Source organism: Silene latifolia, chromosome 10 (genome assembly GCF_048544455.1).
Source record: "Silene latifolia isolate original U9 population chromosome 10, ASM4854445v1, whole genome shotgun sequence".
Classification (NCBI taxonomy): Eukaryota; Viridiplantae; Streptophyta; class Magnoliopsida; order Caryophyllales; family Caryophyllaceae; genus Silene; species Silene latifolia.
Genome location: NC_133535.1, coordinates 142,386,254 through 142,400,825, shown reverse-complemented (window position 1 = coordinate 142,400,825; position 14,572 = coordinate 142,386,254). Strand labels below are relative to the sequence as shown.

At 37.6% G+C, this 14,572-nt stretch overlaps 1 protein-coding gene across 2 annotated transcripts; it reads left to right on the top strand.

Annotated features, from left to right (window-relative positions):
* The first annotated feature begins 6,723 nt into the window (after positions 1 to 6,723).
* Positions 6,724 to 13,909, top strand: LOC141606104 (uncharacterized). 2 transcript variants are annotated; one of them, XR_012526574.1, is made up of 9 exons: positions 6,724 to 7,214; positions 7,343 to 7,467; positions 8,124 to 9,201; positions 9,485 to 9,576; positions 11,248 to 11,322; positions 11,409 to 11,470; positions 12,431 to 12,500; positions 12,605 to 13,673; positions 13,891 to 13,909. XR_012526574.1 is itself a non-coding variant. In XM_074425115.1 (8 exons), the coding sequence occupies exons 1-8, from the start codon at positions 7,064 to 7,066 to the stop codon at positions 13,430 to 13,432; spliced, it is 2,481 nt and encodes an 826-aa protein (XP_074281216.1). In that variant the 5' UTR covers positions 6,724 to 7,063; the 3' UTR covers positions 13,433 to 13,765. The 2 variants fall into 2 exon arrangements, 1 of the variants encoding a protein (XP_074281216.1); XM_074425115.1 differs by lacking the exon at positions 13,891 to 13,909 and having other exon boundaries at positions 12,605 to 13,765.
* Positions 13,910 to 14,572: the final 663 nt, after the last annotated feature.

Sequence of the window (14,572 nt, the reverse complement as noted above, 5' to 3'; positions counted from 1 at the left end):
ATCTCCGACAGGTCGAAGGTTCTATCACTCTTTGCATTCTCGAGAAATTCCTTCTCTAAGAATGTCGCACTAGCCGCAACAAAAACACGTTGTTCGGTTGGCGAATAGAAGTAATGACCAAGTGTTCCTTTAGGATAACCTATAAAGAATGTCTTGACTGATCGCGGGCCGAGCTTATCCTCGTGTCTCCACTTGACATAAGCCTCGCAGCCCCAAACCCGTATAAAGGACAAGTTAGGGACCGTTCCTTTCCATAGTTCATATGGAGTCTTGTCACATGACTTTAGACGGACTTTGTTAAGTATTAGAGCGGTGACATAAGAGCATAACCCCATAATGAATCAGGTAAAACCGTGTGACTCATCATGGATCGAACCATATCAAGTAGTGTTCGATTTCTCCGTTCGGACACACCATTCAATTGAGGTGTTCCAGGTGGAGTTAACTGTAAGGCAATCCCACAGTTTTTGAGGTGTTGATCAAACTCGTGAGAAAGATACTCGCCACCACGATCTGAACGTAGTGTTTTAATCTTTCTACCCAATAGGTTATGCACCCTATTCTGGTATTCTTTGAATTTCTCAAAGGATTCACTTTTGTGCTTCATTAAGTAGACATAGCCATATCTACTTAAATCGTCCGTGAAAGTGATGAAATACCTATAGCCTTCTCGTGCGGTGATTGACATAGGGCCACATACATCCGTGTGTATGAGTCCTAATAGGTCAGCAGCGCGCATTCCAACACCTTTGAAGGAAATCCGAGTCATCTTACCGATGAGACATGATTCACACGTGCCAAATGATTGAAAATCAAAAGCCGAGATAGCTCCATTTTTGATGAGCTGTTTTACGCGTTTTTCATTAATGTGTCCCATACGGCAGTGCCATAGATACGTTTGATCTTTGTCACCAACCTTTAACTTTTTATTCATTACGTGTAATATTTCAGTGGTCTGATCTAAAACATAAATTCCGTTCATGGAGACTGCCTTGCCATAAATCATATCGTGTAAAGAGAAAATGCAAGCATTATTTTCTATTACAAATGAAAAACCAAGTTTGTCAAGTGCAGAAACTGAAATAATGTTTTTGGATAGACTAGGTACATAATAGCAGTCATATAATGACAACTCAAATCCGCTAGGAAGCTGGATCACATATGTCCCCTTTGAGATGGCAGCCACTCGTGCTCCATTCCCAACACGCAGGTCCACCTCACCCTTTACGAGGGGTTCGATGTTTCGGAGCCCCAACAGGTTTAACACGACCTGCCTTTAAGTCCTCATGGTATACGGGACATGTACGCCTCCAATGCCCAGTCTTGTGGCAATGGTGACACTCCATGTTACCATCCTTGCTCTTTGTCGCGCCTGATGAGTTGCTCGACTCACCAGGACCACTCTTACCTGAACCCGACTTCTTGAACTTCGCCTTACCCTCGCTAGGTTTGCTCGAGCTTTGCCCTTACCTTTCCCTTTGTTTTGCACAACGAGAACATCCTGTTTCAAGCTCCCACTGAACTTCATGTCCTTCTCGGTCTGTACGAGAAGGGAGTGCAGTTCATGGGGAGTCTTCTTCAAATCATTCATATAGTAATTCGCTCTAAATTGCGAAAAACCATCGTGGAGTGAATGAAGCATGCGGTCGATAACAATGTTCTCGCTGATGTTACAATCAAAGGTCTCCAACTTCTCGACATTCTCAATCATGCTGAGAATGTGTGGGCTAACTGGTTGGCTTTTTCGGAGTCTCGCATCAAAGAAGCGAGTGGTATGCTCATAGGTCACGATTCTCGGTGCTTTCGAGAATTCCTTGGTGAGCGTGGTGAAAATCTTGTTTGCACCATGGGCTATGAAGCGTTTCTGCAAATTGGATTCCATTGCAAAAATGAGTACGTTTTTAATCGCACCCGCTTCCATACGGAAATCATTAAACTTGGTGATTTCAAGACTCTAGCCGTGGGACTGGGTTTGCCGGGGGAGGGGCTCTAATAGATATTTGAGCTTCCCATCAGCAGCGGCAGCATTCCGTAATGCCGCCTCCCAGTCTGCGAAGTTTGATCCATCATTCTTCAGTCGAGTAGACTGATTCATCTGATTCATGAAGATCCGAAGCCAGGACTCACGGTCCAATGTGGCACTTGGCATTGGGTTATCAGTAGAACCAGCCATTTGTTATTAGCAGTTTAAATTAACGTGATCTACACTGAAAAAGAAAGAAAAACAAAAACGAAATAAGCAACTCATCGAGGTGATTTAAGTCTATTAAAATTCATTTTAATCGTGTAGACTCATTGCACTTGTATTATTGATCTCCCTCAAGAATGACACAAGTGATCCCAAGATTCAATTTCTGTAAATTGATAAGCCAACTGTTTAGCTAATTCTTCCGTAAGAACTCTTGGTCGATAGATTTCTGTAAATCCTATCTATAGTCCACCATAGTCACAGGATCGTACGAGTGACCATAGTGTACTGTTGAGATAAAATAAGTCAATCGGTTCCAACTTACCCGACGTAGAAGGGGTCATATTATGCCTACCGACGAAGAAGGGACTCATTGGAGTTTGACCTATAAAGACCGTTCTCAATTTTTGTTTATACGAGGAAGATCCCATCAACTAAATTATAATTCATATTAAGTGAACGAATAACTAGCGTCTGCGTGAATGAATTTATTTGGGTGATGGCTTAAAAATCGTGTGACATGAGAATGTCAATGAAAACTAACTCGTGACCTCTATATGTGTCAGTTTTCATGCAATAATTAGGTGGTTTGGATTTTTAGGCGGAATATGATGCATATTATCGTTACGAAAAATAAATAAATGAATGCGATACGTAAATAAAAATTCCTAGTGTGGCCTATCCTAGTAAAATAAAACATAAAACAACTTTGGAATCCACCGTTGGACCCGAGAAGCTTGTCTTGATGTTCCATCTTGATCCATGTAGCGGGAGTGAGCATCCGGTCTCCATCTTTGGTCTTCTAAAAAAATACAATTAAAATTTACAAATATAAACCTATTTACATTCTAAATAAAAAACTGTAATTAAAAGAAATAAAAATGGAGATACGAGATCTCAAAATACAACCAAGACCGTGTTCCATCATTACGGTAACACGTTCTACTAAGGCCACACTAAGTTACAACTGTTTGTAAAAAGAATAAATACGTAATAAAAGTCATTCACGGCATTAAAAAAAAACGATAAACAAAATGCATCATCTAAAAACAAATTCATTCGTGACATAATTCCGTAATTATGTTAAATTTATCCAAACCACCTTTTAATGATTAAAATTCATGTGATAAAATCGCTTCTATCAATTAATTTTAATCCATTACAATCCGTTACTTTAAAAACGCTTTAAAATAACTTAATGGTACGTGTGTGAACCGTTTCACAATCATAGCGAGTGTACATTATCCGTATAAAGTACATATGAAAGCCAAAAGAAAATTTAAAACAAAGAATAAATTTTCAAAGCTGCCAGAAACAAAAATCCCTCGATCCAGGGACACAAGTTCTCGATCGAGGAAGAAAAGGGCTCGATCGAATGATGCTGCCATTCGATCAAGGGGTTTGCCAATCAGAAAGTGCTCGATCGACTAAACTGGTGGTCGATCGAGTACCTTTATCAGCAAATCTGCTCGATCGAGTACGAGGACATCTCGATCGAGCAGGGGGGTTTAAAAAGGGGTCGATCGAGTACAACAGGGAATCGATCGAGCAAAAACAAGACAGAAATAGCACTCGATCGAGTAGAAATACGCTCGATCGAATGCAAACATGGCTGTGAATTTCAAAACCCTCGTGAAAACAGTTTGACAATGCAAAACCTACTTAGATTTTGATCAAAACCGCATAAAATCAATTGTATAAATGACAAAACTTGACATATTGCTATGATCTCCGTATAAAATAACAATATGTAAAAGAACAAATTGAAAACGTGAACAAAAACAGCCGCAAAACATGTTTGGCCGCACGGTTTTCAAAGCACGAAAACGCAACAGCAAGGATAAAAATTACAGCCGAGAAAAAAAGTTGCTGCCTCACGGTTTTCTAGACAATCCGAGATCGTCTCAAAACGTTTTTATGAAAAACACATAGAAAAATTTACGTGGCCTCGCTCTGATACCACTTGTGGGTTAATATCCGTATAATACCCTTTAAATTTAGGACTATAACGTAAATTTAACATGCGAATATCGTCATAAAACATAAATACAATAGAGAAACGATAAGGATAAAAATCAACCTCGGGTCCTTTGATGCACGGCGTAAAGAACAGAAATCAAACGAGATTCCCTCCTAATTGTTGCACCCAAGACCTTGTCCGAGAAATGCCCTTGTGCTAGAACGTGTTCTCCGATTGCCTTGCAATATTGGGAGAACTTGATGTGAGTTTTTCTCGAGATGTGAGATCTCAGTTTCAGAGAAAACTTAATCTCCAAAACCCTAATTTCTGTGTAAATGAAATTTTACTAGGTCAAAAGGAGAGGGAGCCTCTCCTTTTGTTGCCTCGGTCCGCGGGTCATGAGAGGGGGGAGTGGGCTTTCCACTTTCTCCTCATTTAACTCGTGGTCCGATTGAACCGACCCCATTCGCTAAAAATGTATATGACGCGGTTTATTATAAATCGTCATCGGTTATCGGCTATTAAAACATCAACTAATAACACGGGTTAGTTGAAGTATTAATACATGTCCGACAAAGACAATATTGTATAATTACATTCAATATACATTAATCAAATATAAAACGCTTATATTTAATTTTACGAATTAACTGGTTAATTCGCCTTAGCCCATGATATTTAATCCGTATTAAATATGATATCTCAACATCACATTTTGACTAAATATTAGTCAAATAACTCAGACTAACTGGTTAGTCAAAATTGGCATCTACGTGACTGTATTTTCATGCTGTCACGTCTCTCAAACGTATCCTATAGGTGTGACTTTTAGGGACCAGTTGATCACCGCCATCTGTATGACAATAACGTCAAACTTATCTAGCAAGCCAACCGTTATTGATAAACGTGGATCAACTGATAATAATACCAAAAGTATGCCCTTTGATCCTTTTAGAGATTTATAAGTCCTTGCACTAACTGTTAAGGACACCAACCCCAACATACCCAACATACTCGATCGAGTAGCCCCCTACTCGATCGAGTAACCTAGCTACTCGATCGAGTAGCCTCTACTCTATCGAGTACCCTCTTAACACGAAGCCCAAGATGACTTCAGCACTTACTTCTAAGACTATCCCCGCTCCCAAGGTCAGTCAACGCTGGTCAAAGGGTCCCTAAAAGGGCGGGTGTTACAATTAGAGTATAATGTCGAGTTATTAATTTTCTTATAAAACTTAGATGTGTATATGAGTTTACTTTTGCGTTTTATAAGAAATGGAGGAAATATTATTCTTGCCAAAATATGACTTTACCTGATAGCATGACCCAACCCATTTTTGTAAACGGCAAGACCATAAAAATTTGACTCACCCGCTGGACCCGAATCTGAATTAACTTGTTAATTTATGGCTGAACTTGATCCGAGCCGTTGAACTCGATGTTTTTAAGATAAACCGTCTTACTCAAATTTTGTGTTTTATAAACCGTCTTACTAATACAATTTAATCTAATGATTTTACCTTACCATCCTAGAATGACCAAAATAAAACGACTAAAGGAAAGAACCCAATATTAAAGTAGTAAATAGTCTGTGATGATTTTTTAGAATAACTTGGCAAACGCAAAATCATAACCATAAATTAGGCTTCACTTTACTTCCTTGACAATCTCCTTATTTTCACATATTTAAATTCATTGTATTTCATTGTCTCATCCTTATTATACAGCAAAAATAACGGAAATCGTTATCACGGAAAAGATATTTTCGAGTAATATAGAAATTCGACTTTGTAGCTATATTCAATTAAGTATTTTTATACTTTATTATATATTTCTTACTTGCTTACATACTTGTTAATTGTGATAATTTGATGATGTTCAATGTTTTTTTGAGTTTGATTGTTTTTTTTTAATTAAATTTATTAAGTGATGAAAGTTTATAACATAAATTATTCCTAAAATAAGTTGCTTTTATATATGCATCACATTAAAGGCATAGCGGGGTAAGAGTTATATTTTGACAGTTGAATTTTAGAAAGAAAAGATTACAAAAGAACATGGTGGGCCCACATAATCCTCAAATTGAGCGACCAATGAGAATGCTTTAAAAAACCTAACTTTTATATATAGTAAATTCTATATTTTATGAAATTTTAAAATGTGTCTCGTATCCTATATTTTATAGATATCGTGTCACGTATCCTTATCAGTATCCTTACCATTATCAAAATTGAACTAAAAATAGGTAATAGTACTAAACGTATTTTTTTTTGTCTTAATCATTGATCCAAAAATGACCCGGATCCTAAATAACCCGACCCACTTTGACCCGAACAACATACCCGAAAACACCCAAATCGACCCGAACCGAAATTTCCCAATAATATGAGAGACCCGAATCAACTCGACCCGAATTGTCCCGGCCCAAACCCGTCCCGTTGACTCGTTTTACCAGGTCTATAAGGTTATTGGATGAAAAAAGTAAAAAAGGCAAAACCGCTACTTAAAGTAACGGGCCTCATCTTTTCTCTCTCTTTTTTTTTTTAAACTATTCATAATAATAACGATGCCTAATGGACTTGAGTTTCATTAGCAATAGTCGGAAATCGAATCCCTCGCCCACGAGATGGTCGCCCAAATGAAAAATGAGAAGCCCAATCACGAGAGAATATACCAGATTGGGCTGCAAGCAAGATGCCCTATGATGCCATGAATGAATGAATGAATGCACAAAATGCCTTGATGCCCACTCTCTGAATCTGGGACAAACCGTCACCACATTCATTCATCTTCCTTTTTCTACCATTCCCAAATTATCAATTCACTTCTGGGTTCTTAAAGTTTCAATCTTTTTAATTAAAAATCAATAAATCCAAAATCTTAATTTACTCAATTTTTGAATTAGCTTCATTAAAATGGGTAAAGGAAAGAAGATACGAATGAAGACAATCGTTATAAACAATAATAACGGAAGAAGACAATCATCATCTAAACAACAATCTTTATTCATTGAAGGTGGTATTTTGGCTGGTTTTGATTCTCCAATTACTCCTCCTATTCTCCCAGGTTCTCTTTCCTTTTTTTTTTATATTTTTCTAATTATTTTTTTGGGATATTATTCCGACATTGAGGCACTGGGGTAATGTTGTTGTTATTATCGAATTGTTTTATGTAGTATTGAGGGTGAAATGCAGGTAAAAGGATTAATCCACGATCTAGGAATTCAGGAAATGGGTCCAATTCAAATTCAAATTCAAATTCTAAGAGGGTTTCTGCAAAAAACAATTTTCGATATGAATACCCTTCTGTTCATTCACGGGTATGTGTTTTTTTATTTGTTTTGTCGATTTAATTTGAGTTTCTTGTATGTTTATTACCCTTGATTGTGTTTATTTGTATGGAAAATTGGAGCTTGATATTACTGTACTATTACATTGTATTGGTTAGTGCTAAATTTGCGGTCTGCTTTGACAAATTTTAGGAAAGTTCTGATTTTTAGTTGGTACAGTTTGACTGACGTTTGAATTTCTGTTAGCAACATCGTTGAAGTCTCAATTTTATGTGATGGTTTTGATCTTTACGAATTGTCGATTTTATGAGAATGAATTTTGCAGCAGCATTTATGCCTGTTCATTAACCTTCTTACCTTATAGTTCTTCATCATTGAAGGTCCAACTTTGCTGAGAATTGTCGATTTTATGCGAAAGTTTTGATCTTTGTGAACACTTGTAGTAAAACTGGGCCAATGTTATTTATTTTATGCCAAAAGATAGCAGCTGTTATGCTAAATTGGGATCACTTGAATCATTGATCGGCCTTATTGGCATTATGCCGTTATCTGGTGGTTGAAGTATTAATATGTATATGGTGTTGTTGCATTTCCTTTTTGCTATTAGGCGTTTGTGTGCTTGGCTTGTTAGGGCGGATATGCTTCTATTGGCTGTTAAAGGACATTTGTTATCTGAAATAATACAGGATATTCTGCAATCAGAGGTTTCTGCCGTGGAAGAGAATGCAGATAAAAGTTTGTCTGAATCACAACCAGTTATCTTATTAGGCGCCAGGGATAGCAAAATTGTAGCTTATGAAGACCATACACCTTCAATGGGTGCGGCTGAGGTGAAATACAGTTATGAATACAGTTCTGGATTTGTTTTGGGTGGAAGCTCTCACACTGGATTAGGATTTTCTGATGACAAAGATGTGAACGCGGACATCAGTGAGTTCTCGTCAGGAGTAATGGAAGAAGACGAACAATTTCACCCGGGATTGGGGTTTACAGCGCAGGTAGGAGCTTCAGCTGGCGGAGTAGTCTTTTCATCAACATATATACAAGACAAAGAGGAGCCATGCTATGACTCTGCCAATGACATCAAACAAGAGGATGGTGAAGATGGATTTATGGATGAGGATGTTCCTGATTTACATCAAGAGGTTCCAAATAAAACCCCGTCCACTAGGAAAAATTCTTCATTTGTGTCTTTTGGAGGCATGAAATTATACACCCAAGATATTTCTGATGATGAAAGTGATGATGGTGAGGAGGAGAATGCAGAGGATGACTCTGATGATGATGACAACGAGAGCTCGTCTGAATCTTCTGAGAGTGATGATTCTGATGACAGCTTAGACTTTGACTCTGATATTGACCAAGACATCATGGACGACTACTTGGATGGAATAGGAGGAAAAAGTCAAATTTTGAAATCCAAGTGGTTGGCGTTGCAGAACCTTGATGGCCAACAGTTATGTGATGATAGTGATGATGACTCCAGCGGTGATCGTTATGGAGATACTCTACAGAAGTTGAGTGGTGTTGCTCTTGAAGAAGCATCTAGGGGATATGGTAGTCAAAAACAGAAGTCTAAAAAGAAGCCTTCCGTTAAGTCTAGTGAATCTAAAGGGCCTTCCGTTGATTGGTCTGCTTCTTTGGATGATCTGATGGTCATGAAAGATCCAAGATGGTTTTCATCAAAAAATAAGCATGCTGGCGGGTTTCCTCAGTCTTGGCCGTCTAAGGGTAGAAAAAATAAAAATTATGGGAGATATCCAGGTATCACCTTGCCTATTGACTGCTGTCCTTCTGTAGTTGCTTTTGATTTCTTCATATGAGTAACGAATATGGGAGATACTCAACAGTGTTTCTTGTCATTTCAAGTGAAAAAAATAACTGCTTACTATTTTTCACCCTGCTCTGTGTTTCTGTAAAACCATTGTCTTAGCGCTAAATAATAAACTTTGACAATTTTGTAACACTCATGGGGTGTTTCTAACATCTGCTTGTGTCGTGTTTTCGTTAAAAGCCTTGTAACTTTGTGGTTGTATAAAACGATCAGGTGAAAAGAAGAAAGAAAGAAAAGACATGATTGCTGTAAAGCGTAGGGAGAGGATGCTGCGTCGTGGTGTTGATCTTGAGCAAGTAAACAAGGTAATAACATTTACTAATTAATTTAATTTAAGGTAGACTCCTGCTTTGCTGTCATTGTCTTTCATGTCTTCCCATTCGATTCGCACTATATGTTATTTGAACTTTGAGGCAAAAAGAAACAGTTTCTCATCTTAGCGCCTTCATTGCCAGTTTTAGGTAATTGTTACTTGTATGGTCTCAGTTTCAAATTAATTCCGCTACTGTCCCAGAAATACTAGCTTCATATTTTATCGGTGGTTTGTCCAAAATGTTTAGACCTGATTTGTATTTTTAGCAAACAATATGATTGTACATTTATTAAAATTTACTGATTGCTAAGGCGCCACCGGGTGGTACCCCAATCTGAGTACCACCCTAATTAAATATTAATTAGAAAATTATCAACATGGGGTTTCACACTTTATTTGGTGGCAAAGTGGGGAGGGTAAATATATAATTTAGCATTGCAATTATTGAGCAGACGGAAGATAGAATCGATGGTAAATGAAAGAGTACATAAGGGTTATTGACTTATTGTCAGCGAATTATTTTCAATTGAAAATTGTTTCAATTGAACTAAGCTATGTATCTACAACGAACATATGTTTTCATTTCCATAAGCAATTATTGTGTACTCCTTAATTAACTTGCAGAAATATTTCACATGAAATCTCACTGTCATCATCTTTAGTGCTTCAATTCCGTTTCCCCTCTGACCTTACAGTTCTTTATAGATTGACGACATTTTTTAAACTTCTACAGATTATTTTTTATAATGATTTTAGAAGCAAAAAGTGGGTAATGAATTGAAATCTCTTTTATACCCTAAACTTATTGACATCATGCATTTCGAAATCTGGAAAAGAAAAAGTCAGCATTAGTACTTCATAGCTATCAATATCAAGTTGGAAGTATGTTAACTGAATTCTGTGTTTATAATTGCGATGCAATTTTAACTTTCAAGGAGCTTTTAATTTATACGGAATATTACTGTATCTACACAGGAATTAATAAGAAGCCATTACTTCATAAAACACCTTTTGGTTAGTTCATCAATTTAAATTTAAAATTTAAAGAGGGAATTTAAATAATTAAGATATTTACTATTATACCTTGGTTGGTGCTCAAACTCGGTATCATCAAGTGGCACTGTGGCAGCATGTCATTTTTTTTAATTAAAAACAGCAAATTGAAAGTTGTAGGACAGGGGAGCCTTACAATTTTTGCTAGTGTGCATCATTTGTGAGTATCCTTTGCTATTCACACTTTCTCTTCTCTCTTGTCCCGATCATTTTGTTACCATTGCTTTTACCACTAAGATTGAGGAAAGGGGGCATTGCAAGATAACAGAGGCTATTAATTTTTGATGACAAGTGGACTAAAGTGTATGTATATGCAACTATGCAACTGACTAAACACCCCCAAAATGTAATAGGAAACAAATGTTCGGAACAAGGATTTTTTTCGAGTGAATGGGTTGCACTTGCACATGAGTAAATATTCATGGTCATAGACCATACATGCACCAAGTCCAAGCTGTTCAAAGTAAACAAAATGAGTCAATCTGAAAATATGAGTACATCATTATACATTATCGTTTCTATGTATTCCATTGCTTTGAATCTGATTTGATTAAGCTATTCTGACTGGCTGGACCTCTCTTGTTAACTCTTTAAAGTTTATGTTCTGTAGAAGCTGAAGCAGATGGTCTTAAACAATATGGATATACTATCCTTCCACCCCATGCATTCTCGGGATTGTTCCCAGGTGAAATTTTGCATCTCTAGAAATCTGGCTGCTGATATTTCATGCTTTTCATTCGTGGTTTAAAATTATGAATTTGTGACATTTAGGTGCAACGAATTGCAGCTATTTATCGGTTAAAGAGTAGCTCCGAAGGTTCTGGCAAGAAAAGGTTAGTATACGATTGACAGCCTCTTTAAGCTAGCTTGATACTTGTTTGGCTAATCTTATTTTGTCTTCGGCCACATAAATATTTTTTGCATTCAAGCTAACTTCTCTAGTTAAGGTGGGCGTATGAACTGTTTTTAATCAGCTTCATGCATCACATTACATGTATTAGGATTTAGGGCATTGCAAGATAACAGAGGCTGTGAGCTGTGTTGTCGAATCGCCGAATTCTTTCCTCTTATAATTGTCAGGAAACACTGAAATTTTCCTGGGGTCTTTCTTTTATACTCCATTTGCCGAATTCTTTCCTTTCTTTCTATTATACTGCATTTTGGCAGAGATAGATGAGTCATGACTAGAGCATGGAGTTCTGGTATCTCTGTCTTTTAAGTTTTAATAAACTATAATTCTTATTGAAGATTCTTAAATTTATGTTCATAAAGTGTCTTGCTTTACACTTTTACCCTGGCTGGCACAATACTAACACAAGTCTCCTCTTTTACCGTGCTTGAGACTAGCATTAAATGACATTAAGACGCACTTTATTTAGTTTGCTTTCTTTTTTACATATTGTTCGGTGATTTTGTGTTTCCGTTTCTGCTATCCTCTAGTATTATTTTAGACTTTTTGTTTCTTTATTGTATTTCCCTTGCCTATCTTTCAGATCTATTTCTCGCATTGATGCTTTTCAAAGTTTTTTAGTAACCTCAAATCATTTTGGTACAAATAATTTGTAGTTGCTGCTGCTGCAACTCATCAAGGAAATTTGACCAAGACATTTTGGTCATCGAATATAGTCGTGTTTAATTGTGTTTGTTGTGAGTCATTAAAAGTGGGACTTGGGTGTTCTCCTTGTTCAGTTTCTTTAATTGTTTATGATTATCGACTAGCTGTAATCTGTGCATGCTGCTGGTATGAAGTCTATGCATATAGTTAACCTCAGAATTCCGGGCGTTGTTCTCAGGTTTGTTACTGTTAGTCGAACACAGCACACGTCTATTCCATCAAAAAGTGATGAAATTCGTTTGGAAAAGGTAAGTTTCACCACACGAATTTGCAAACAAAAAAGGATATATACTTGCAATCAACTTTAGGGCCTAACACTGATACTCCTAAATTATTGCATTTGAACCCTCAGTTGATTGGAGCTAGCAAGGATGATGCTGACTTCACAGTACTAGATACTCCTCAAAGGGGTGGAAGCAGGTCTGCGCAGACTAAACCATCCAAGAATTCGGCTAGCCGCCAAGGTAGTTCGAGCAGAAACGAGAAGCGAAGCAGTGGGAAAAAGCCAGAAGCATATGCTAGTCAACCTGTGTCTTTTGTCTCCAGTGGCGTAATGGAATCAGGGTGTGACAAAGTCGATGCCATTGAATCAAAAGATGATTTTAATCAGGATTTCGTAGCATTGGACAACTCCCCGTCAACATTTGGGTCCTTTGAAGTGCACACCACAGGTTTTGGTTCAAAGATGATGGCTAAGATGGGATACGTGGAAGGCGGAGGTTTGGGAAGAGATGGCAAGGGAATGTCACTTCCGATTGAGGCGATTCAACGGCCTAAATCTCTTGGACTCGGCATGACATTTGATGAAAGCAGCAGTGAACCAGTCAAAGTAGCCAAACATGAGCCTGTCAAAACACCCAAAAGAAGTGGTGGCAGCGGTGGTGGTGGTGGTCGTGGTCGTGGTGGAAGTGCTAGAAGGGCAACTACTGGTTTGGGGGCTTTTGGTGGCGGAGGCAGTGGCAGCGGCGGTGGTGGTGGTGGTGGAAGTGCTAGAAGGCCAACTCCTGGCGTGGGGGCATTTGAGAAGCATACCAAAGGATTTGGATCAAAGATGATGACAAAGATGGGCTTTGTTGAAGGAACAGGTTTGGGTCGATCTTCTCAAGGAATAGTTACACCATTGTCTGCGGTAAGGCGCCCAAGGGCCAGAGGTTTAGGTGCCGAGGATAAGAGGGCATAACCGCATAAGTGACTAATTACACGTTCTCTGCAACAACTCGTGTACAGTTGGTTGTTGTGCTTTCTGCACAATGTTGTACTATCAGTTAATTGCCCTCGGTGTTCTAGTAGTTGAATGACCTCAACAGTAGATTCAAAATAAGTTAGTGTCACCAACAGTTTCCCTATATATACTGGAATGCTTGTATTAGTCTATCTTTATTTATAATTTATAAAGTTAAGTGTACCCATCAAGTGGGAATGTCAGTTCAACAATTCAAGGATTGATGGAGTACTCTACTTCATTAAACATTTAAACTGATGCTGAATTGCTGATTTAGTACCTCAATTTGTATATTTCCGTTGTTATTTAATGACTTTTTAGGGAATATTTATTGACTATTCGTGTATTAGGTACCCTGTTATTAAATAGTCTCACAATAATTTACCGTGTGATAGTCTTACAATGGACTGATGGAGTACTCTACTTAATTAAACTAATAACTAACGAAATGAACATTTTAGAGCTGTTTAAATGATATATGTGATTTCAAGATTTCCAACTTTCAGGGTCGTTTCAAGAAAAGTGGAGGTCCGGTGCAAAAAGACAATATGAGGCCCAAATTTACAAAATCAAAATGCAAATTACAAATTATTGAAGCCGAATTTCAGAACTGCCGGTGCGATTGTGCGAGACTTCCTATCATTGTCGATTTGTAGTTTTGTACGGAGTCAAATAGATACAAATGAGTTGATATGCACTTAGATTGACATGGTACGGAATCATATAGGTTTAATTGTGGTATATACCTTCATGACTTCATCACATGTCCTTTGGAACTTTGAATCCTTCTCAAAAAATCCTTGAACGCGACTTATAGTCGTTGACATTCGACACTGGGTCATGGGCTTTTTTTTTTTTTTTTTTTTTTTTTTTTTTTTTTTTTTTTTTTTACAGCAATTAAGAAAGGTAAACCTACATAAAGTTCGGGCATACAATGCCCTTATTACACTCGTAAGTAAACTTCATAATGATAGAACTATAAAAAACTAGCAAAAGACAATGTCGGGAATTAAAATCAGGTTGGTGGAGTACGAAAAAGTTGGGGCGAGCCTCCTTATCAACGTCTTGCAGGCATCTAAAATCTCCTGAAAACCCCCG

Coding starts and splice junctions, on each gene's coding strand:
- LOC141606104 (XM_074425115.1), top strand. CDS start 7,064: ATGGGTAAAGGAAAGAAGATACGAATGAAGACAATCGTTATAAACAAT. Junction 9,202..9,484: donor AAATTATGGGAGATATCCAG/GTATCACCTTGC, acceptor TAAAACGATCAG/GTGAAAAGAAGAAAGAAAGA. Junction 11,471..12,430: donor GAAGGTTCTGGCAAGAAAAG/GTTAGTATACGA, acceptor CGTTGTTCTCAG/GTTTGTTACTGTTAGTCGAA.